The 24,292-nt window shown below is 37.7% G+C and overlaps 3 protein-coding genes across 5 annotated transcripts in view; 2 read left to right on the top strand and 1 right to left on the bottom strand.

Annotated features, from left to right (window-relative positions):
* The first annotated feature begins 210 nt into the window (after nucleotides 1-210).
* On the top strand, nucleotides 211-6,554 carry amdhd1 (amidohydrolase domain containing 1). The gene is made up of 9 exons (XM_084403658.1): nucleotides 211-409; nucleotides 1,661-1,767; nucleotides 1,876-1,940; nucleotides 2,041-2,318; nucleotides 3,811-4,036; nucleotides 4,152-4,276; nucleotides 4,420-4,513; nucleotides 4,603-4,763; nucleotides 6,307-6,554. Exons 1-9 carry the CDS (start codon nucleotides 270-272, stop codon nucleotides 6,410-6,412), a joined length of 1,302 nt encoding a protein of 433 aa, XP_084259784.1. The 5' UTR covers nucleotides 211-269; the 3' UTR covers nucleotides 6,413-6,554.
* Nucleotides 6,462-17,918, bottom strand: LOC311287070 (RPA-related protein RADX). The gene is made up of 15 exons (XM_084403657.1): nucleotides 17,197-17,918; nucleotides 16,259-16,410; nucleotides 14,874-15,045; nucleotides 14,340-14,448; nucleotides 14,148-14,239; nucleotides 13,951-14,076; nucleotides 13,748-13,855; nucleotides 12,299-12,472; nucleotides 11,958-12,079; nucleotides 11,394-11,467; nucleotides 10,759-10,821; nucleotides 10,632-10,681; nucleotides 7,773-8,075; nucleotides 7,529-7,681; nucleotides 6,462-6,808 (listed from the first exon to the last, which is right to left on the bottom strand). The coding sequence occupies exons 1-15, from the start codon at nucleotides 17,780-17,782 to the stop codon at nucleotides 6,687-6,689; spliced, it is 2,406 nt and encodes an 801-aa protein (XP_084259783.1). The 5' UTR covers nucleotides 17,783-17,918; the 3' UTR covers nucleotides 6,462-6,686.
* A 665-nt stretch (nucleotides 17,919-18,583) lies between these two features.
* Nucleotides 18,584-24,292, top strand: part of LOC311287068 (uncharacterized protein) — a 30,796-nt gene continuing 25,087 nt past the window's right edge. For 2 of the 3 annotated variants that reach the window (XM_084403652.1, XM_084403653.1), the window contains exons 1-8: nucleotides 18,584-18,811; nucleotides 19,039-19,092; nucleotides 19,324-19,428; nucleotides 19,533-19,613; nucleotides 21,403-21,504; nucleotides 21,607-21,946; nucleotides 22,391-22,590; nucleotides 23,090-23,484. In XM_084403652.1, coding sequence (XP_084259778.1) covers nucleotides 18,758-18,811; nucleotides 19,039-19,092; nucleotides 19,324-19,428; nucleotides 19,533-19,613; nucleotides 21,403-21,504; nucleotides 21,607-21,946; nucleotides 22,391-22,590; nucleotides 23,090-23,484 — 1,331 coding nt within the window. In that variant the 5' untranslated portion in view covers nucleotides 18,584-18,757. The remainder of the gene's footprint in view (nucleotides 18,812-19,038; nucleotides 19,093-19,323; nucleotides 19,429-19,532; nucleotides 19,614-21,402; nucleotides 21,505-21,606; nucleotides 21,947-22,390; nucleotides 22,591-23,089; nucleotides 23,485-24,292) is intronic. The other variant, XM_084403654.1, reaches the window with a different exon arrangement.

The following is a 24,292-nucleotide window of genomic DNA, read 5'->3' as shown; positions in this document are numbered from 1 at the left end:
CACCCGAACTGCGTATGCTGAAAAAGTCCATTCGCAAAAAGTTTTACAGTATTGCTTATTTACACATCCATTATTTTAAAGTGCAGTTAGTAAGAAGCACAACGAAAATAACGTGTTTTCCTTGCCCAGAATCGGCGGAACCTAAACATGAGCTCGCTGACCATTGGCAATATCGACCTTCGGCCAAGTTACCCAATTTTGGCTTTGCTAAATATTTACCCAGTCTTTCATCACTGAGCTCTGCTCTGAAACACCAAAGTTAAACTACAATGTCTTCCAGCAGTTTCAGACTTTTAGTCAAGAATGCAACCCAAGTGGTCTTGGTTTGTAGAAATGGTGAAAAGTATCTCACCGGGAATGGGATGCAGACTCTGGCTGTCGTTGAGAATGGCAGTGTGGTGATTGGACAGTAAGTCAGATGAATTCTTTATATTACTGATGGTCTGTCTCTTATTTATTGCACGTGGTAAATTCAGCATGTAAATAAGTCTCCGTACAACAAACAATTAGCCATTTCTTATGGTCAATATATGTTTAGGATAAAACACTAAAAAAATAAAAGGCATTGAGAATTGAATTGAAAATATAGGATTCATGCATGGCTCCCTCAACGAGAGATTATTTATTTCAAAATACATTAAGCGGTCAAAATTGTCCACAAATAAGAAAATGTCCACAAATGGAACCATAGTAAAGCTAAAGTAAATGTTTTGGTGTTTTCATTTGTTACCATTATTTATTTGTTACCATTATTTAAGCAGTCTACATGTCATGTAACTTTCGGCCCTCTAGTGGTTAAAAAGCAAAACTTAATGCATTTCGCGTTAGAACATTGTTTTGGTTGCTCTGCGTGACTGTGAGGATGAATATTATTAATAGATAATGTTTTACAATGAACTCTGTTAGAGAGCTACATGTGGGAATTTATCTGTTCAACAAAATGCCTTACCTGTTGAGTTATAAAAACGCCATCTCCGCCTCACTTTTACAATAGGCCTAGATCAAATCCTTAATGTCTCACCATCTCTGAAAAGCCCATTTTGATTCTCGTTTTATTAGGACCTCTGTCACAATGTCAACCTTTCTCGCTAGTTGTGACAACTGCCACCCCTAACTTACCTACATCCCATTTGTCTACACACCATACACACGGCAAAGTAGCCGGAAAGACACGTTTCTATTTAGCTATGACGAGACACGTACGGGCGTTTGACGTATGTACGCAATTTCCCGCGAAAACCACCCCGTCAGGTCTAAAATATAATCACTTGTAATAGTATTACCATTACCAAATCAGTGTAAGATTAATAATAATAATAATAGAATAATTGATTGTGTGTTGACTGTTACATTTTTGTTAATTTTGAACAAAAAAGCCTATATAGTGTACCTTTAACTATATTAGTTAACATGAACTAACAAAACACTTCTACAACATTTATTAATCTTAGTCAATGGTAGTTTTAACATTTACCAATACACTTTTTAAAACCCCAAGTTATTTTTGTTAACATTTGTTAATGCACTGAACTAACATGAACTAACTTGAGTAGTTAGTCTACTAACTAATGCTAGCAAAGGCATTTTTTTTTTTTTTTTTATTGAGCTATGTGTGTGTGTGTGTGTGTGTGTGTGTGTGTGTGTGTGTGTGTGTTTGTAGTGATGGACTAATTAAAGCTGTTGGATCAGCAGACATCATTGAGTCTCAGTTCAAAGGAGCAAAGTTTGACAATGTTCTGGATGCTTCTGGCATGTGTGTTCTCCCAGGTAAGTGTTACATCTTCCACCCAAAATGAACAGTTGGACCCCTTCTGTTGGCAAATCCTTTAAAATCCTAAATATATAAGGTTAATGAATCTTAACATAATTGTACAGGTCTGGTTGATGCACACACACATCCAGTGTGGGCTGGAGACAGAGTGCATGAGTTTGCCATGAAGGTTTGCTTTCATTTAGTTCAATCTATCTCTCCCTTTGCATTTTGTGTGGATATATCTTTAAGTCTTGGTGTCAGAGAAGATATCTATGTTCTGTGTACAGCTGGCTGGTGCCACATACATGGAAGTGCATGAAGCAGGAGGTGGGATTCATTTTACAGTGGCACACACTCGCTCAGCAACCCAGCAACATCTATTAGCTGGGTTACAGAGCCGTCTGGAGCGCATGATGAGAGCTGGAACCACGCTGGTGGAGTGTAAGAGTGGATATGGACTTGAGATGGACACCGAACTCAAGATGCTGAGGGTGATCAATTCAGCAAGAAAGTCACTGCCAATCGGGATATCGGCAACATACTGTGGAGCGCACGCAGTACCCAAGTACACACTCTTTACAAAAAGATTTTATCATGGACAAAATTGTTCTAAGCATTTTTTTTTTTTTTTTTTGTGATAAATGTTTTACATGTAGGTTATTGTAGTCCTCAAATTGATTCTTGCCAATCCCAAAGTTTCTGAATACTCTAATATAATACACACACTTTTTCAGATATAAACACACAATAATATTAAAGGTATAGCGGAGGATTTTTTACTTCCGGGTGGATCACCTATACTATTGGTCCTCCTAATTGTCAATCATTCTGGTGAATCAATCAAACTTATTCAAAAAGTGGAGAGGGCGGGTCTTATCTAAAATTCGGAAAGATCCTCCACTATACCTTTAACTAAAAAAGGAAAATTCATCCAATTTTGAAGGTTAGATAGACAGACTGTAATAACTAATAACTGATAGACAGATAGAGTGCTATGCATAAGTTTAGACACCCATGCTAAAGTTGACTAAAAAGAGGAATAAAAAATCATCTTTTGGAAATTGAACTTAATGCTTTAATTAAAAAAATTAGGAAAAATCCAACCTTTAAGGACACCAATTTTCTTTGTGAATGAATAATGTATCGTAAATAAATAAATGTTCTTCCTTAAAATAGAGGGTGCATAAGTCTGGACACCCCTATGTTAAATTCCCATAGAGGCAGGCAGATTTTTATTTTTGAAGGCCAGTTACTTCATGGATCCAGGATACTATGCATCCTGATAAAATTCCCTTGGCCTTTGGAATTAAAATAGCCCCACATCATCACATAGCCTTCACCATACCTAGAGATTGGCATGGTTTTATTTCAGTTAGCCTAATAGCTGGTTTGATTTGCATTGAGAGATGATCTTATGGAAAGTACTCCATGCCAATCTCTAGGTATGATGAAGGCTGTGTGATGATGTGGGGCTATTTTAATTCCAAAGGCCAAGGGAATTTTATCAGGATGCATAGTATCCTGGATCCATGAAGTAACTGGCCTTTAAAAATAAAAATCTGCCTGCCTCTATGGGAATTTAACATAGGGGTGTCCAGACTTATGCACCCTGTATTTTAAGGAAGAACATTTATTTATTTATGATACATTATTCATTCACAAAGAAAATTGGTGTCCTTAAAGGTTGGATTTTTCCTAATTTTTTAAATTAAGGCATTAAGTTCAATTTCCAAAAGATGATTTTTTATTCCACTTTTTAGTCAACTTTAGCATGGGTGTCTAAACTTATGCATAGCACTGTAGATAATAGACAGACAGAGATATAGATAATTCTCAATTGCATCACAGGAATACATTTGAATAAAAACTAAAAAAGAATATAAAACAGTTTTAATTGTAATGATATTTCATAAATTTGATCTTTATTGATGAAATACATTCAGCCTTGGTGAGCAAGATTTTCAAAAACATCTTAAAATCTTAACGACCCCAAACCTTTGAACAACAGTGTAAACTGCTCTTAATTTGCATATCTTATATTTTCTTTGTGTATCCAGAGGTAAAACTATGGAAGAAGCCACTCAGGACATTGTGGCCGTGCAGTTGCCCAAGATAAAAAAGCTAATGGCTTCAGGTGATCTGCAGGTGGACAACATTGATGTGTTTTGTGAGAAAGGTGTGTTCGATCTGAACTCTACGCGTTGCATTCTCCAGACTGGCAAAGACATGGGTCTCAACATCAACTTCCATGGCGATGAACTCCATCCCATGAACTCTGCACATGTATGTTATGTTTGCACACTCACACAATTCTAGTTTCTTGCATACATGCATACACCGTTCAAATGGTGTTGTTCTTACATAATCTTGGTCTCCTCTTTGTCTTCCAATCGAACAGCTTGGGGCAGAACTTGGCGCTTTAGCCATCAGCCATTTAGAAGAAGTGACAGATGATGGAATCGCTGCCATGGCAAAAGCTAAAACTTCCGCGGTCCTCCTACCCACCACTGCCTATATATTAAGGTAAATATCCACGTCGTTGATGTTCTCACCTTCCCTTTCCTTTTCTGTCCAATCAATTATCAATGCAATTAAATGATTTGCAATGCTACAATGCAATAAAAAATAAGAGATGATGGATTTGATTCTCCTTGTGTCTGTCTAAGGCTTTCTCCACCACGCGCGAGAGATATGCTTGATGCTGGAGTCATAGTGGCCCTGGGCAGTGACTTCAACCCCAATGCCTACTGTTGCTCAATGGTGACCACAATACACAAACATCATATGCTGGCAGTAGAAATTTGACCTGGCCACTCCATATAATTCCATTTTGTCTGTTTGTTCATTAGCCTATGGTGATGCACTTGGCCTGTGTGATGATGAAGATGTCTATGCCAGAAGCGTTGGCCGCAAGCACTATAAACGCAGCCTACGCTCTCAACCGTTCGCAGACGCACGGGTCGCTCGAAATCGGGAAACAGGGAGACCTTGTGATCATCAATGCACCACGGTTAGCTCACACACACATACAGTAGCTGGAGATCTACAGGGGCAACTGCTGGATTCTTATGTTCACAAGTTGGGTGTAACTAACTACCAGTAACGCAAATTATGTAATTAGATAACTTTTGTTCAAGTAACACATTACTTTCAAATTTACAACAAAATATCAGAGTTGCTTGTTTGCCATTTATTAACTGACAGCTCTCCTGTCCAGATGTTAAGAGTAACATGTGTAAACATGATTATTCCTCCTCAAAATTAATTAAAAAACGTGAAAAATAAACTTAGAATATTACACAAACCTGCAGTAATTAAATGATAAATAACACAAATATACTTTACTTTATTAGCCAATGTCTTTGCTGCGGACCTACGATGATCCAATTCAACCAAACTAATAAGCAAAAATGACGCTAGCCCTCTGGTGCTCTTCCGAGTGTCGGTCAAAAATTACAGATTTGTTTTCCCAATGATGTGAATGTACTATATTTTAGTTCGATAATGTTTTTTTATATCATATTTTGTATTTTTAGGGGATTTTATGATACTTAATTATATTTACACTGTATTTATAATCCATTCATTAACTTTTTGAGCATAGACCTGAAAATTACATTTCCAACTTAAACTGTCGTAAATCTTGAATGCTTTAGAGGCACAGACTTAAGTTTGGTCTCTTTTCTAAGATGACACTTGGCAGATTTTTTGCTGAAGTGCAAAAAGATTAAAAAAAGTGAACTTGAAAAAAAGTTACAGAATTTTACGGTTATTGATATGAACAATCCACAAAAATACTATTTAAAATTTTTATATGAATTATATATTTTCAAAAACACGCTTTACTCTAAAACTGCAAAAAAATCAAAGCCATAAATCTAAACAAGTTGCGTTCCAAATTTGAGCTTGATATCTCAAACAATTAGCTTTCAGAAAGATTTTGTTTGGCCGCAGTACCAAAAGTTTTCACTAGATGAAATTCATCTCCCATTAATTTCCAATGCGCTCATTTTTGACTGCGAGGAGCACAACTGTGACTATTTCAAGACCATTTAACCTTTTCGAATCATGTCCATGATTTTTTTGTGTGTGTGTTCACATAGCAAGCAACAGTTACCAAGTTTCGTACCATTCCGATGAAGTAAAAAAAATTTTTTTTAATTGTTTACATTTTTCAGAAGAGCACCAGAGGGTTGTTTAATTTTTTGGTTTTTATTGCTGATGTGTTGAATTTTCGTCTCTTGCCTCATTTCACTTTGGTGTGAAAGGGCATTTACAGAACTTTTTTGTTTATTTATTGAACGCAACACATTACTTTCCCATAAAAAGTAACTAAGTAACGCAATTAGTTACTTTTTCAGGGAGAAACGCAATATTGTAATGAATAACTTTTAAAGGTAACTTTCCCCAACACTGTTTATAAGTTGTTTGAATAAGGCATAAAAATGCTTCAATATATGAAATCGGTTATTGAGATTCAGATTATGACTGGTGCTTGATGGGACTTTTTAAGGAGGTTGTTATAATTGGAGTTCTCTTTCCCTCTGTTGCAGCTGGGAACATCTGGTTTACCAGTTTGGGGGCCATCAGGAGCTCATCAAATATGTCATAATCAAAGGCGAGATTGTTTATGAAAATGAAAAAGTCTTGACCCTTTGAGCATCATGCACCACAGTCAACCCCTCAATGAAGCCAGTGCAACACAAGATTGTGTGGTAAAATTGTATTACCATGGATAGTAAATCTCATGGAACCATACTCGAATACTCAATAATAAAGTTAAAAAACATGTTTGTTGATAAAATAAATAAATAAATTATATATATATATATATATATATATATATATATATAGGGTGATTCTGTTAACAGCAGCTGTATAAAATCATACAAACTTCTTTTATATCAATGTGTCCTTCCATCTCCAGAACGCTTCATCGTAAAGGAAATGCTCGGTTTAGTACCAGTTCCATCTTCTCTGCTCCTAATGCACAGGCGTCTAACACACACACTAGTCTTTGATTGGTCAACTGATTTGCAGTGGCGATCATGTCAGCTGTTGGAGAAGAAAGAGAAACCAGATTTAAATGTTTAGCTGTTTTATACCCACAGGAAATGAAAGTGATATAAAGGATTAAAACAAGAATTGTTTCCTTTTGAATCGTTATGGTTTTATTTAGTTTTTTTTTTTTTTTTTTTTTTTTAATTGTTGGGTTCCATTTTATGATCTGTATTACATCAGAGTACATATACTGTAAGAAGCTTCACCAGACACTAGAAAAAAAACTCCCCTCTTTTATCGGAATACAGAATGAATACAATTCTTGCGATATTGTTCGTGGAAATATGATATTTTAGAAAAAAGATTATGTCCTGCCCATCACTCTTAGAAAAAAGGTTCTATATAGAACCCTAAAGGGTTCTTTATGGATTTAGTTTTAATTAATTCATTTTGTTTGTATTAATTTTTACATTTTAATTAAATATTATGAATCAAATGGCTTACTTTATCACTAGAAAAAGAAAAAAAACATGCTAAACATGAAAATATTATGCAGTTATTTAAGACATTTCACCTTATATAGAATCTTTTGGCATAAAGGGTTCTTTAAAATTGAGGGGGGTTTATATAGAACATGGTGTACTACACTAAGTTTAGTAGCTGAAAGCATTGTCAAATTTGCTCAAATATGACCATTTTTGTTTGAATGGATTTATGAAAGATGTGTCTCGACAGTGAGATTCGTTCTAAATAAAAAAGGCCTTCAATATTTACCGGGGCTTGGGGGCGGGGCATGCGGTGAAAACCCTCCATGTGATAGGATAGACTCCCAAGAGTTATCATGTGACAGGGGGAGGGGCATCCAGTGCAAGTTTCCCGGGGCAGCAGGCAGAAAAAGAGCGTCAAGCATCACTCCATCTGATAAAGCTGTGCACACAAGGGAAAACATTTGATCACAATACTACAAACACACTGTGACTGACACTTGCAACTTGCAAAAACTAATTGCAATGTGCACCTCTCATTGTCAGAGTGAAGTAGCCAGTGTAGCAGGAGGCGGGGCTAAATGACTCCAGCTCTCTCTGTGGGAGGAGCTTGTGAAAGCTGTTAACCTGCATCCCCACGGCAACAGCCTGAACATGTCGTCGCTCGTAACAAAAAGCCCGTGGCAGAGTTTCAATGGCGACCCGTGTCAGTCCCAGACGTGAGGTCATGGGACTAGAGGGCGGCGTCGAGAACTCTTCGTCGTCATCTTCATCATTACTATCATCATCCTGTTCTCCGACTAGAAACTCCATGGCGCCATCAAACAGAGAAAAATCTGCAGGGCACAGGGACACACCGATCTTTCAATAGAAATTCAATGCAAATCTGAGCAAATTCGCCTTTGACAAGAGATACATGTCATTATTGTATATACACTCACCTAAATGATTATTAGGAACACCTGTTCAATTTCTCATTAATGCAATTATCTAATCATCCAATCACATGGCAGTTGCTTCAATGCATTTAGGGGTGTGGTCCTGGTCAAGACAATCTCCTGAACTCCAAACTGAATGTCAGAATGGGAAAGAAAGGTGATTTAAGCAATTTTGAGCGTGGCATGGTTGTTGGTGCCAGACGGGCCGGTCTGAGTATTTCACAATCTGCTCAGTTACTGGGATTTTCACACACAACCATTTCTAGGGTTTACAAAGAATGGTGTGAAAAGGGAAAAACATCCAGTATGCGGCAGTCCTGTGGGCGAAAATGCCTTGTTGATGCAAGAGGTCAGAGGAGAATGGGCCGACTGATTCAAGCTGATAGAAGAGCAACTTTGACTGAAATAACCACTCGTTACAACCGAGGTATGCAGCAAAGCATTTGTGAAGCCACAACACGCACAACCTTGAGGCGGATGGGCTACAACAGCAGAAGACCCCACCGGGTACCACTCATCTCCACAACAAATAGGAAAAAGAGGCTACAATTTGCACGAGCTCACCAAAATTGGACAGTTGAAGACTGGAAAAATGTTGCCTGGTCTGATGAGTTTCGATTTCTGTTGAGACATTTAGATGGTAGAGTCAGAATTTGGCGTAAACAGAATGAGAACATGGATCCATCATGCCTTGTTACCACTGTGCAGGCTGGTGGTGGTGGTGTAATGGTGTGGGGGATGTTTTCTTGGCACACTTTAGGCCCCTTAGTGCCAATTGGGCATCGTTTAAATGCCACGGCCTACCTGAGCATTGTTTCTGACCATGTCCATCCCTTTATGACCACCATGTACCCATCCTCTGATGGCTACTTCCAGCAGGATAATGCACCATGTCACAAAGCTCGAATCATTTCAAATTGGTTTCTTGAACATGACAATGAGTTCACTGTATTAAAATGGCCCCCACAGTCACCAGATCTCAACCCAATAGAGCATCTTTGGGATGTGGTGGAACGGGAGCTTCGTGCCCTGGATGTGCATCCCACAAATCTCCATCAACTGCAAGATGCTATCCTATCAATATGGGCCAACATTTCTAAAGAATGCTTCAGCACCTTGTTGAATCAATGCCACGTAGAATTAAGGCAGTTCTGAAGGCGAAAGGGGGTCAAACACAGTATTAGTATGGTGTTCCTAATAATCCTTTAGGTGAGTGTACAACTTTCAGTTACAATAACTGTTAAAGGATTAGTTCACTTCAGAATTAAAATTTCCTGATAATTTACTCACCCCCACGTCATCCAAGATATTCATGTCTTTCTTTCTTCAGTCGAAAAGAAATGAAGGTTTTTGAGGAAAACATTCCAGGATTTTTCTCCATATAGTGGACTTCAATGAGGTCCTACGGGTTGAAGGTCCAAAGTGCAGTTTCAATGCAGTTCAAAGGGCTCTACACAATCCCAGACGAGGAATAACGGTCTTATCTAGCCAAAGCATGTCATTTTCTAAAAACAAAAGTAAAATATATATACTTTTTAACCACAAATGCTCGTCTTGCACGTCCACGACTTCACACATTACGTAATAACGTTGGAATGGTCAGGCGGTAACCTGACGTAGGTGGAAAATGTAGGGTAGGGCGAAAACCTCCCATCTCATTTTCTCCTCCAACTTTAAAATCGTCCGACATCGTTGTTTTGCTTTTAATTAGTTTTTTTTTTTTTTTTTTGGTAAAGGGCGTTTGACTTAGTCTTTGCATGACTTTGTAAGCACTAGGTCGGTACTTCTGCCTATGTCATGCGGGACCTTTCAATGTGATTATGTAATGAGTGGCGCATTACAGCTAGTGCAAGACCTGCATTTGTGGTTAAAAAGTATATAAATGTTGATTTTATAATTTTTTTTATAAAATGACAGATGGCTTGGCTAGATAAGACCCTTATTCCTCGTCTGGGATTGTGTAGAGCCCTTTGAACTGCACTGAAACTGCACTTTGGACCTTCGACCCGTTGGACCCCACTGAAGTCCACTATATAGAGAAAAATCCTGGAATGTTTTCCTCAAAAACCTTCATTTCTTTTCGACTCAAGAAAGAAAGACATGAACATCTTGGATGACGTGGGGGTGAGTAAATTATCAGGAAATCTGAATTCTGAAGTGAACTAATCCTTCAAAAACCCTCAGTTGATCCGACAGTCCGCAGGCGGGGATTAAAAAATGCGGAAGTACAATCTGTAGTTTCATGAAAGCCATAGAGCTGTCAAAAGAATTTTGCTGATAAATAAAAGGGACTTTCTTGGTCCAGTTAACAGGGAGAACGAGTAAACACTGTTCATTTACTACCGACACTATAACAATACAAAGCAGATTGAAAATCTGCAAACTTGCATCCAAGAACACCAGAGAATTTGCATGGTTTGTGTGATTGTTAACAACGCCACAGCATTCTCTTACCCGTCTCTGCTTCATCCTCTGTTGCAAATGGTTGCAGAGGTGGTGCCAACCTGAGAGAGAATGAATTATTATTATAATTCTTCTTCTAACAGCAGTTCTTCTGTATCAGACAGAAACACATTCTTACCTCTTTCTCGGGCTAGTACTGCTGAAAAGTTTCCTCTTCACGGGTGTCCTGTGAGGTTCAGACCTGCGGTAAAAACAATTGTAAGGGACAGTTCAACTAATAAAGATCCAATCTCATATGCTTGTGTTTCTTAGAAAATCAAAATGAGGGCTTTAGCTGCACTTTTCCACGCAATGACGGGGAAGGGGAACGGTCACTGTGATTTTGCCAAGCAAGACATGTTCCCGGATCAACATTTCTGTCTGAAAATGTATTCCTAACCCCGACCCTACCCCTAAACCTAACCCTACCCGTAAGTTAACCCTAAAATCAGAGGGAATTGATGGTGGATAACACTGATGTAGAAGCACCTAACCCTTGTTTTAAGCCTAAACTTCACATAAACTCTAAACTGGTCCCTCAAATCTGATTGGTTGATTTGAATGTTGTTTCAGGATCAGCAAAGATGTTGATCCAGGATCATGTTGTATTTACCGAAGGGGAAGAGATGCTGTCAAGCTACTAGCTATCGAATCTCATTCACACTTCTGCTTCTGTGTTGTGTTAAGTTACAAGACATACAAGAACATTTTTGACCATTCCTGGATGAACTATTCAATACACATCATATCAGAAACCCAAAACAACACACATACCCCTCTCTCTGCCGTGGCACTCTAGGGCTGAGCGGAGCCGATGGGAGATCTGAATACTGTGTTCGCCCATTGTTCTATAAAAGAAAAGAGAGGTAACATTATCACTCAAGTTTGGAGTCTGTAAGATTTATTTATTTAAAGAAAGAAATACTCTTATTCAGCAAGAATGCATCAAATTGATCAAAAGTGACAATAAAGACAATACGTTTTTTTGAAACTTTCTATTCGTCAAAGAATCCTGAATAAATGTTTCACAACTTTCATAACTGATAATGCTAAGAAATGTTTCTTAAGCAGCAAATCAGCGTACCAGAATGATTTCTGAAGGATCATGTGACACTGAAGACTGGAGTAATGATGCTGAAATGCATCACATGAATTACATTATACAATATATTTAAATAGAAAACCTGTAATAATATTTCACAATATTACTGTTTTTACACAGTTTTTTTTACCAAATAAATGCAGAGGCTTCTTAGAAAACATACAACCCTAAACTTTTGACCAGTGTATGCTGTTGGCTGTATAATAGTGTGGGTTATTTGTTGCTGATGTACGTACCTCTCTATGGTGGTAGCAGGCTGCAGTGACCACACACTGAAGAGCAAACTGTCGTTTCTCTCTATAATTTAACTTCTCACACTCTAATTTCATCTCTCCTCCACTGATGAGACCAGCTTCCCCTGCAAACACACACACACACACACACACACGCACTAAAATTAGCCACAGGAAGAGCTCCAAGTGAAGGTATCAAAGTCCCGAAGAGTAACACATTTGAGTATCGAATACATTTTTTCCACAGGTTGCCATTAGAGAGCGTTTTCTGTGCTCGGTCCAATCATCTTTTCATAAACACTGGCAACTCCACAAACATTTGCAAGTCGTTTTCTGCTTCTCACCTTGTCTGTTTTCCATGAAGCTATTCAGTGAAACAGGAAGTGGTGGGTAGCTGAAATATCCTCCAATCACAGCTCTTTCCAGCAGGCCGCTCTCGTCGACCTGCTTCAGCCAGTGAAGAAACTGGCGGATGGGCCGGACACCTCTGTATGGCATCACGGGGTGAGACCCTGTGCCTGTTTTCATGTTTGCAAATGATAGCAGCGGATTCAACCAATTCTGCAAATAAGTTTACATTCACTACCATTCAAATGTTTGGCGTCTGTAAGACTTTTCAAAGGGGTCACGGATTGAGAAATCAGATTTTCCTACATCTTTTGACATATAAGAGCCGGAGGTCATTGTTCTGAGAGACATTTTGTCTTTATTTTAAACTTTGTCATGTAAGTGTGTGTCCAGTAGGGGTCCCTCTTCGGTAATTGGTTACATAAAATAGCTGGGAACCTTTCTTCAGGTAACAGGTGTTGGTGGAGGGAAGGTGCACACACATTTTTGACCACTACGCTAACTTATGCTATGCAAGTAGGAAATCTGTACTGGTGAAGGACTGCAACTGTTTATTTATTGACTGTTTGTTTGGATTCTAGCATGAAATGAGGACCAGTCACAGTAAAATAAATCTACGACTGTGAGCATATTAACTTGTGTGTGGACATTGCAGTGAATAATAACGCGGGCGTGCGCATCCATTAACAAGCACCGTCCAGCATCCCCCAGCTGCTTTAAGTAATAGACTTGGCTTGCTTATACTATACAAATATTTAGTAAGTTTCAGAACTTTCAGAAGTTTCAGTGCAACAAAAGACCGTCTCTGCAGAAGATCAACGTACTTAAACTTTATTTGCTACAACCAAGACTCATAAAGCATAATATGTAATGCGCATAAATGTTTCACAGTTGGCAAATGTTTCAACTATCTAACGAGATAAACACCCTTTTGTAGCGTCTTCGTTTTAACACTAATATAATGTAGTAAAATACAATACTACTTAACAAATACACAAGGATGTATGTATTTGTTGCAGACTGGAGTATTCTAAATATTTGAGATGTATATTAGGATTTGTCTAAATCAGAAATAGTTAAATATTATTACAATTTAGAATTACTGTTTTCTATGTTAATATATTTTAAAATGTAATTCATTCCTGTGAGCAAAGCTGAACTTTCAGCATCATTACTCCAGTCTTCAGTGTCACATGATCCTTCAGAAATCATTCTAATATGATGATTTGATGCTCAAGAAATATTTCTTCTTATTATCAATATTTTTGTGGGAATTGTAATACATTTTTTCATGATTAATTGACTAGTATAAAGTTCAAAAGAACAGCAGTTATTTGAAATTCAAATCTTTTGTAACATTATAAGTGTCTTACTGATCCCAAACTTTTGAACGGTAGGGTATATTATATGTCTGATCTATGAAGGTGTTTAACTGTGTTATTTACCTGTGCAGTAAATCTGGGTTAGTGACGTGTTGGTGAGATATTCAAAAGTTGTAGCTCTGTCAACTGCACTTCTGATAAGCTTTAGTCTGGTGCAGACAACCAGTGCCACTGAATAATAAAAAAAAGAAACAATACAGTTTGTCTGTAATAACAGGACAGAGATGGAGAATAAAAAAAAAAGAGACAATAAAGTGACTTTGTACTTGGATAGACGCGGCTGTGAATGTCAGGCTGTGATGTGGAGAAGAGCTTGACCATGATGGGCTTGTCTGATGTTCTATCCACAAGTTGGAGCCACCGATACTCCTCGATCTCTGACCTTTGCCCATCTGCAAGGAACAAATATTTCAGTGTACTGGCTTAAGATTGAGCATATTTCTGTGTGTACCAAACATCTCACCTTTCTTCCTGACACGTTCTGGTCGACCAACAAAGATCACCACACCGATGACTTCGCAGATGTGGCCTTGAGGACAACTAGGAAGCTCCTGCCTATAAAACATGATCACATATTACATTTATCTGCTGTTCAAGTCTACGATCTCAATGTAAGACTCCAGAGGATATTGAGATTGTGATTTTGTGTGCATACCTGCAGATGAATGAATGAGGCAGGTTTGGCAAAACCCAATCTGGAGAAATCTGGTTCTTGGGGATGATGGTAATTTGAGCAGTGGGGTTCCTGGAATTAAGACTGATCTCTAAAGGAGGAACAGATGTTATAAATGAGAACAAATATCTACATCTAATTCATATACTGCAACATAGGCCCTGTTATTACAAAGCATGAGTATGAGTATGACTCGTCTCAAAATGATTACTTCGACTTATTGATATTAAAAGTGTCTCTACAAGCAGCTGAATCATAGGGTGTACTTAGTTTTTCACACATATTCTCCATTTTGGCTTGATTTTTGTTGAATAAATAATGAAATGGTGTAATGCTGTATGTCAAGTGTTGTTATTCATCTGATGTTGTAATTTTAAGACCTGCTAAAGACCAGACGATTTTTTATTATGTCCCAATACAAAACCGTAGATTTCAAAGTGTTCATAGAATACTTTCTTTTTCACATGACTGTATATGTTATAACTTCAAATGTGAGATGGCTATAATTCTTCCTACCAATGTGTGGCTCTGATTCCTGCCCCGTGCGGCTGCCGTAACTCTCCTTGACTCTGTAGTGACGCAATCGTACAACTTGACCCGGATGCAGGATTCGGTACCATTCCAGACAGACTGTGTTCCACAGTACAACACAAGCAGTGGACGAGCCATCACCGACCTGCAACTCCGCCTGAGAAAAACAGATTGATGGAAGGAGTTACTTTCAATGTCAAACCAATGTTGTGATACTTAAAGGTGCAGTGTGATTTTTAGCGACATCTAGTGGTGAGGTTACGAAATGCAACCAACAGAAGTTACGGTGGCCGACAGGAAAAGATGTCGTCGTCTGAGACAGCAGCGAGTAGCCAGTGAAGCAATGAGGTTTCTTTACAAAGATGAAGTAAGAAATTATGTTTACTTAATGGGCTTTATGCACAGCTGCACTACTTCCTGAACTTCAGGCAGGTCCTTTGTTTCCTGTCTGCCATTATTGGACAAACTGATTAATCCAGGTGTGCCTGACCACCTGAATTAATCAGTTTGTCCAATAATGGCAGACAGGAAACAAAGGACCTGCCTGAAGTTCAGGAAGTAGTGCAGCTGTGCATAAAGCCCATTATTCAGTAAAACTAAATGTTATTGCGAATATTATTGTTACTTGTTCATCATTGTGTCAGTGTTTTATTCGCTGACTTTAGCTAGCTTCATTGCACGAAGAACAACATAGTGACGAAACGCGTTTGTCCGTTTAGGGCTACTGTATAAAAACGGTGGCGCAAAATGGCGACTTAACATGTAAGGGGACCCGTGGTGTATGTAGACAGAAACTGTTCGTTCTAAGGTAATAAAAACATAACGGTTCATTATGTAATGTCTTTATACACCACTGAAAACATAGTTATGTTTTTGATATTGCATTTCTGTCAACAGATCCTCCTAAATATTATACAGCGCACCTTTAAGTGATGTCAGACATTGCTTACTATGACATACAGATAACTATTCGTTTTGAGAAAAACAGTTGATGGGAAAGTTGAATGAGCGGATGAGAAAGTCCTGAGAAGGGCTTTTAAAGAAATATAGTTAAAGTCCCCCTGTAGTCAATAATTGTATCCCTTAAAATTCATCTTTGATCACCAAAATGACATATTTAAAAAAAAAAAGTCTTAATTTGTCTTAAAGCATATTGAAAACACCACATAGACATATAAACAACATTAAAGGCTTGATTTTCACCACAGGGGGACTTTAAATCTTTGCCAGTAAACAGATTCTTTCAGAATCTAATACATATGTAAAAAAAAAAAAACAATATTTATCATATGACATATTTTAATATGACCAAGTTCCTATAGGTACCAGACATTTGCATGGAAAAGGAAGTCTTGTATTTGACCTCTGACCTTATAGGGACATTCACACTTCTGATCTGATTTCCCATAATATATCAGTCTGGATTTGTGAAGGATCCGCACACACAGGGCGCCCCGGTACCGGCGAGATCCACTCAAGAAATGCCGACGTAATTCTGCGAGTGAAACCGTGGACCCGATATCTGCCACCAGACACAAAAGCATATGCATGAACACCAACACATGATTATATTAATATGTGGCACTCATCTGACTGTTTTCAGAAACACTTACTCCTATTTAGTCATACAACAAGAGGTTGAGATGCCTACCTGGACGGCATTTTTGAGCCAGATATGTGGTGTTAAAAGAAAATGAAAATTCTGTCATCATTTATTCACCCTCACACTGTTTCAAACCTTTATGCATTTCTTTCTTTCTAATGCGGAACAGAATATTGAATATTTTGAGAAATGTCTGTCTTTTTTTATATTTTTTTTATACAATGGAAGCCAATGTTCACAAAAACTGTTTGTCTTCTTCTGTTGAACACAAAAGAAGATATTTTGAAGAATATGAGAATAACCAAACAGTTGATGTTTCAGTTTTCTTCCACACTATGGAAATCAGTGGAGGCCAGACACTGTTTGGTTATTCTCATATTCTTCAAAATTGCTTTTGTGTTCAGCTGAAAAAAAGAAATTCATACAGGTCTGGATGGAACAACTTGAGTGTGAGTAAATGATGACAGAATTTTCATTTTTGGTTGAACTTTCCCTTTAATGTTAAAGATTTACTCTTTTTACCTTATTTCAGTTGTTTTGTTTTACCAAGTGTGATTTTCAGTGAATGTTATTGAATCCATTGAACCAAGTGTTAAGTATTTTAGAAGGTATGCACTATGGTGCCCAAGTTAAATGTTTATAAGAGAGTGATTCCCTCAAATGCAGCCTAGGTAGACGCAGCTTACAGCCTTTATGAACACACACCATCTATGTCATCTCCAGAGTCCTCAGCGTCGGGTTCAGAGGGGATCGTGTCCCGCCACATCTCTCCATAGAAGTCGCGGTTATTCCACAGCGGCAGGTATGAGCTTCTGCGGGCTCTGAGCGGGAGCGTGCTCGGTTCGGTTCCCATCCACGGAAGGGACCTCACGTTGACGGAGGAGAGCGCCCGAAGAGCCGCGTCCCCCCCGGAGAGTCGGTCCACCTCCAGGCTGCACACATGGAAAGAGCCGCCGTCTTCCCCGCGGCTGAGCTCCACACTCCGTACGACGGAGCCGCAGTGAAGTTTATTCACGCTGATGAGTCTGTTTATCGCGGGATCCAGAGACACGCGGATCTTACAGTCTCCATCCGTGATAGTGGCGTCAAACAGACTCTCTGACATCGAAATACTGTCCGGGAAACGGACGCCGAAGTCTGCGTCTCGGCCGTAGCGCTCCAGAGAGATCACGTAAAGCGGTTCCGAGCGGGTTCGTGTTCGCGGGGAGGCAGACGTGTTGGATGTTAATCTTTTTAGGGTCTTTTTGAGTGTGCAGCAGCACTCGGAGGAACTGCCTGACAGCGCCGCCATGTCTGCGCGACACAATAACAACACGGCCGCAATGCATTGTGGGAGATTGAGTTCAGCACAGAACGATAGAAAGAAAACGATTATAATGAATAACTCATTGCAAGAAAACGGGAAAAAATGAAATAATAAATAGACAAATAAAGAAAGAAACAAAGTAAAATAATAAAAAACAGAAAAATAGAAATATATATTAGAAAAAGTATATTCAATTCATATTATATCATATGATTTATATCTGAAGAAAAAAATATATGAAGAGCTGCATATATTTTTATATCTGCAGAATATTATACTATATATACACACACACACACACACACACACACATTTTAAACTACTAAAAACTGGATGTTTTGAAGGTTCACCATTCAGAAATAATGTTTTCAGAACCTAATGGGAATGTTAGTGAATATATATATATAAGAATGAGTTACAATTAAAGAAAATGAAGTATTAAAAGTTATAATTAATTAATCTATAATTAATATAAATTAATTAATATAAATAATTATTTTAAATTAAGATAATAGAAGAAAAAATACACGTATAAAGATAAAAGGAGAAAACTATAAAAGAAAAATTTTGGAATACATATTTTTAATTAACAAAGCAGAATACTGAAAAACAGACATCCAATAGAAATAAAAATGTATGATTAGAAATATATCATATTTAGTTCATAGACATATAGACACCGTGATCTGTCTACGTTCCCATGACAGTGTGTTATGATAACACACACAGAGCGCCAACCCGCGGTGATTGTGCGTCATTGAATAACGCGCCCTTATCTTTCGCTGAGTGAATGAACGGGCAGCTCCTCAGAGTTGGTCCGGGTTAGGTGACATGTAAGCGGAATCTAAAGAAGACATATTAGTGACCGCAGTGAATGGATGCACCTTAGGCCGATTAGCTGTTCTTTTTATATGAAGTTCAGAACAGACGTCCAGTGTTTGAAGCCTGCTGTCCGGTGCCATGTGGACATATTACAGAAATGGAGTTGTCCCGAAAAGAAATAAGCAGAAATTGGTAAGACTGTAATATATTTTCAATTCAATATATTTGTGTTGTAAATGAGTAGCCTAGTGCAATATTGTAAAACGGATTATTTATTTGTTTGATAGCTAAACTTTTGATTTAAAAGCATTAAAAGTGCATGATATAGGCTACATATTAAAATAAATAGACACAATCAACTCTCATAATCATATAACAAGTATACTCTCATATAATAAGCATGTGTTACAACTGAACAGGAAAATGAAGTTGTCAGCCTTCCTCCCATTTCCAACGGGAAGTCATCAGTACTGGTAAGCTTTTTCACTGGTTAATGTTTGTCCTTTTTTAATTAATTAACAAATCCCCTGCAGTCGTGACAGTTTTCTTCTTCCGCAGTGGAAGGCTTTGCATCATCTGTAACACAATCTGTTAATTTAGGGCTGCTAATTCGGCTTCTTGTGTTACTTTGGGAAGCCAAACATTTGAGCTGTTTGTGTAGCACACTTTGTTGCTCCCTCATTTAAGATGCATGACTTGTTCAGGATCCTCACACCAAAGGCCAAACCACAGCCCGGAGACTACAGGAGCTGTTCTTCTCCCAGGATCTGAGGGATCACGGGTCCCGACACAGAACCGTCAGGAAGAAGGTATGCATGTGGAATTCCAGAGAGATTATAGATTTCATTCTACTAGAAATACATCCTATATTTTGTATCTTGTACGATTTATGATTCTCTTTAATATTTAATAGAAAAACAGTTTAGGCCATCAGGTTTTTCCATTATCCAGAGTGAGTGTGGAAACAGAGCTGGAAATCACAGCACACCTTAAAGTAAGTTTGAAAAATGTATGAATGTTTCTACTTACCAGTTCACAAAAGTATGTTTTAAGAACATTCTGCTAACATTCCCATTAAGTTCTGAAACGTATTATTTCTGAATTTTCTCTGAACCTTCAAAACATCCAGTTTTTTAATAGTTTTAAAACGTTTTTTTTTATATGTATATGAATGAACAGTCCATTTTATAATTCTTCAGACAATATGGGAACATTATTAGTAACATTTAAAACGTTAGATAAACTAAAACGTTCCATGAACAATATATAAATAATGATTTTATGCTAACATTTTGTGAACATAATTAAAGACTAGATCACTTTTAACGAACATTCTGTTAATGTTACTGGAAGAACGTTTATTCACAACTTTGAAAAAACCTTGCCATCTGTGCTGGGGGTTTCATATTACTTTTTTCAAGTAACTAAAATAACCCATTACTTTTAAGTTTACAACAAAATATCTAAGTTACTTTTTCACATGTATTGACTGACAGCTCTTCTGTCCACATGTTGGAAGAAATCGTGAGTAAGTGCAGAGACGTTGTGTGTGAACATGATGGATATTGTAGCTGTACACTAAATGTGAACAATTTACTCATCTCACTTGCACAAAAACAGATTCAGTATTCCAAAAAATTAATAACAACAGGCAAACTTAGAATATTACACAAAAATGTAAATTAAAAAAATATAAATCTCATTATTCTAATCAGCATCTTGACCAATGACGCTGATCCAATTCAAACATACTAATAAGGAAAAATGACTTTAGATAAACATCACTTTTTGTGTGAGATTGCGTACTGAGTAGGCACTACATTTTAATTTGAACTTACTTTACGACTGTTGAAAAAGTACATTCTATATAGTATGAATATGAATATGGGTAGCAAGTATGAAATCCAGACGTACTACATCCGCCACGTTGTTACTGTCACATGACCTACCAGCGTCAGATGCGTCGCTTCACTGCCATGCATACATTTTCTCCCGTGGCATCATGGGATAGTTAAGTGTCCATCAAATGCACACTTTAGAATCTCACCGGAAGTAGTAGGTCATCCAGGTACTTTTCGCCTACTTTTTTTTTTTTCAAATACAATGATTTTGGATAGACTACTGTTTTTCGCACACTATTGCAAAGTATTTGATTTCGGACGCAGCAAGAGTGTTGAAATTTCTTCTCCTGCAGTCCAGAATGACAGCACAGCTGAAAGGTTTGTTTGAGCAGCGCCCTCTACTGTACAGGCGTGAATTTGCATTTCTGTTTGCATTTGCACTTTTGGGTGGTAAAGGGCCTTTACATTTGCCAAAAATATAATTTTTTTTTGTTATTTAAAAGCAAACAAGCAAGCCCAGCCCAGGTGAGAAAAAGAAACGCAAAAGTAATGTAACGCATTCATAAAAAGTAACTAAGTAATGCAGTTTGTTAGGGAGTAACGCAATAATGCGTTACAAATTGAAAAGTAGCTTTCCCCAACACTGCTTGCCAGAATGTTAGCCAAAGTTCTGAGAACGTTCCCTGTTAGCTGGGTAAAGCCTAATCTGGTTTCAGATAGATAATTAATAATGACTATTACAATGCTTAGGATTGTCTTAGGACTTAAACTGTGTTTATTGCTATTTAATTTTTTGAATAACCCAAAGGCCAAAAAGCTAATCTAGATTTGTTTTGTTTTTAAAGGATCATCTGAGTTTGAAAAATTCCAAAAAAATAAAATCTAAACAATGAAAATAATTAGTTAAATAATGATTAAGTTTTGGGTCATTTCTTTGTCCAGTACCATTTGCATCAGCGCCACTCAAAGGGAATCACTCAGGATTCATCTCTTGAGGAGAAAGGAGCTGTAGCGTTTCAGAAAACAAAAACAGTTTTGTTCAAGGTTAGTATGATGTGTTACTGTTTTTAGCATTTATTATAAGCACATAGTTTTATGTAGGCATGATGTGGATGTGATTATTATATAGACATTGATTCATTACAGAACCAGGTTTCGTCAAACAGTCATGTCCTCCTGCAGAGTCTTGTGCCTCTAGAGGAGAAAGAGAAGGAAGAAAAAGAGGATGAGGAGGAAGAAGAAAAGAAAGAGGGAGCAGTAATTGTTCAAAACGCATCCTCGTGTACGGACGAGGCCCCGGATGGCCAGGGGTCGCTGTCTGAGGGACCGTTTAGAGCTGCCGATGTTCACGACAAACAAAGATTTGATGAAAGAGATCCAAAACTGCAACACCTCTCTTCTCCAAACACTTTAAACGATGACAGTATTTTATCTTTGCATATTAAACAGAGGAGATTCATGATCTATCTGTGTGGTGGATATAAAGGTATAACATTTATTTTGTCTTTTGAAGTCTCTTATGGTCACCAAGGCTTTCAAAAATACAGTAAAAACAGTAATATTGTGATTGGTAAATAGTATTACAACTTTTTATTTTAATATATTTTCAAATGTAATTCATTCCTGTGATCAAAGCTGAATTTTCAGCATCATTACTGCAGTCTTCAGTGCACGTGATCCTTCAGAAATCATTCTAATATGATGATTTGGTGCTTAAAAAACATTCTTATTATTATCAATGTTGAAAATTTGATGAATAGAAAGTTCAAAGGAACAGCATTTATTTTTGAAATAAAAATCTATATGAATTACATTATAAATGTCTTTACTGTAACTTTTGACCAATTTGATGCATTCTAGTTGAATAAATTGCAAATAAATTGAATTATAATTTAAATTATACTGCACATAAACTATGTTGTGTGTGTAGATACCGTCCCAGAGCGCAGTGCACTGATGGAGAGTGTGTATCCTCGGCTGTATCTACACTGTAAGCAGAGAGGATATGATTTCAGGATGATAGACCTGCGTGCAGGACTCGGAGATCATGTTTCGGACCGTCATGATTTGGCAGAGATGCACATGGAGACACTTAGGCGTTGTCAGGAGACCGAGGGGCCAAACTTTTTTGTAAGATTAATTGTTTTTTTACATTCCAAGAGAGTATTTGTTATCAGTATTCAAAGTCAATAATTTTATCTCTTAAAACTCATCTTTGATCACCAAAATGGCATATTTAAAAAAAAATTCCTTGAAAATTTTTTCTTAATGCCTTATACCTTTAATATAACTCTACAGCCTTGCCTCATTTAGTATACGCGGTTCTATGAATATGCAAATTAGCCCCGCCTCCACTCACTCACACCAGCTCAGAGATCCACTCGTTGACGATCACACGGTGACATGATTGGTTACAAGGTAGTTTGTGACGTCAGAAACACCAGCGATTTCGAGATTGTCTTTGGTTCACTGCAGTTTTAAGGAGAAAATACTCAACAATGGTGTTGACTTATGAATTTGCACATGATTTGTCTTAAAGCATATTAAAAACACCACATAGACATATAAACAACATTAAAAGCTTGATTTTCACCACAGGGGGACTTTAAGTCTTTTCCTTGTCTTGTAGGTGTTCACTGGACAGAAGCACGAGATGCGGTCACTGCCGAATACCATTCCCCAAGCAGATTTTGAAGCGATTTTAAAACTGGTAGAGAGAAGCAAGAAGAAGTTGTCCAGGAGACAGTCAGACGTGGCTGTTGACTCACAATCCAGTATTGGCACTGGTGACAGTAGGAGTTTTGTTCTTGATAAGGAACTCATTTTGTCGGAGGAAAAGGACCCTTCCCAAAGTTCTGCCGTCATGAGTGAGAACTCCATCTCCAGCTGTTCCATGTCGGATGGAGACGAGACTCAGCTGGCCAGGAGCTGGATGGACTACGACCGGGATTCGACTCTCTTGCAGACATGGTATAAGCTGGATAAAAACACAATTCCTGCTGTGTACCGCTTGCTTCCTGTCAGGTTAGTGTGTTCTTCAGTGACGTGATCCTGCATATCCTGCACATAAGAAGTACCTTTTTTTACTCTAACTTTTGTATATTAGCCTACTTGTAAAAGTAAATGAGTGAAAACATATCTTTTCATCATTTTCAGTTTCATTTATTGAACCTAAACAGCTGAAGTCACTGAGGATTATTACTAATATCTATGAATCAGGAATTACTTGCCGAACAAGCTGAAAACAATGGAGTAATTGCTATTATCGCTACTGAGCTGTCTTGAGATATATACAACTCTCTTTGTTTGGTTCCCATGGCAGATAATAGTGATGATAATAGACACAATACAACTTGTATTGATGCAGTTGTCATGTTTAAACAGGACATATTATGCCCTTTTACAAAGACTTGATTTTGTTTTTGGGGTCTACTTGAATAGGTCTTCATATTTACATTTAGTCATTTAGCAGACGCTTTTGTCCAAAGTGACTTACAATTTAGGACTAAATTAAGCGAGTCATCGTGAAGAGGCAAAAATACCGCAAGAAGTGCTCAAAATACGAAGTTCAGGCATTGTTCAGAGTAGCATAAGCCTGATAAGGGAGGATTAAAGGAAAAGGAAAGATTACATTTTTATTTATTTATATTTAAATCTTTAAAAAGCACATTATTTTTCACATATTTGACATTGTCACAGCACTCTTCCCAGTCTGTCAGTATCGCTCTGTTTAGTTCCTGTCTCTATGAAGCCCCTCCTTCTGAAAAACGCAGTGTGCTCTGATTGGTTGGCTGGATCAGTGTGTTGTGATTGGTCAACCATTTCAAATGTC

Source organism: Rutilus rutilus (genome assembly GCF_951802725.1).
Source record: "Rutilus rutilus genome assembly, chromosome: 3".
Lineage (NCBI taxonomy): Eukaryota > Metazoa > Chordata > Actinopteri > Cypriniformes > Leuciscidae > Rutilus > Rutilus rutilus.
This window is presented reverse-complemented; position numbering and strand designations above follow the sequence as displayed.

Bases quoted from the DNA above. Each gene is read 5' to 3' on its own strand.
- amdhd1 (XM_084403658.1), top strand. From the start codon at position 270: ATGTCTTCCAGCAGTTTCAGACTTTTAGTCAAGAATGCAACCCAAGTG. The intron at 1,941-2,040 runs GTTTGCTTTCAT...TTCTGTGTACAG, and splicing joins TGCATGAGTTTGCCATGAAG to CTGGCTGGTGCCACATACAT. The intron at 4,764-6,306 runs GTTAGCTCACAC...CCTCTGTTGCAG, and splicing joins GTGATCATCAATGCACCACG to CTGGGAACATCTGGTTTACC.
- LOC311287070 (XM_084403657.1), bottom strand. From the start codon at position 17,782: ATGGCGGCGCTGTCAGGCAGTTCCTCCGAGTGCTGCTGCACACTCAAA. The intron at 13,856-13,950 runs GTACAAAGTCAC...TTTATTATTCAG, and splicing joins TCACAGCCGCGTCTATCCAA to TGGCACTGGTTGTCTGCACC. The intron at 12,473-13,747 runs GTAAATAACACA...ACATGAAAACAG, and splicing joins AACCCAGATTTACTGCACAG to GCACAGGGTCTCACCCCGTG.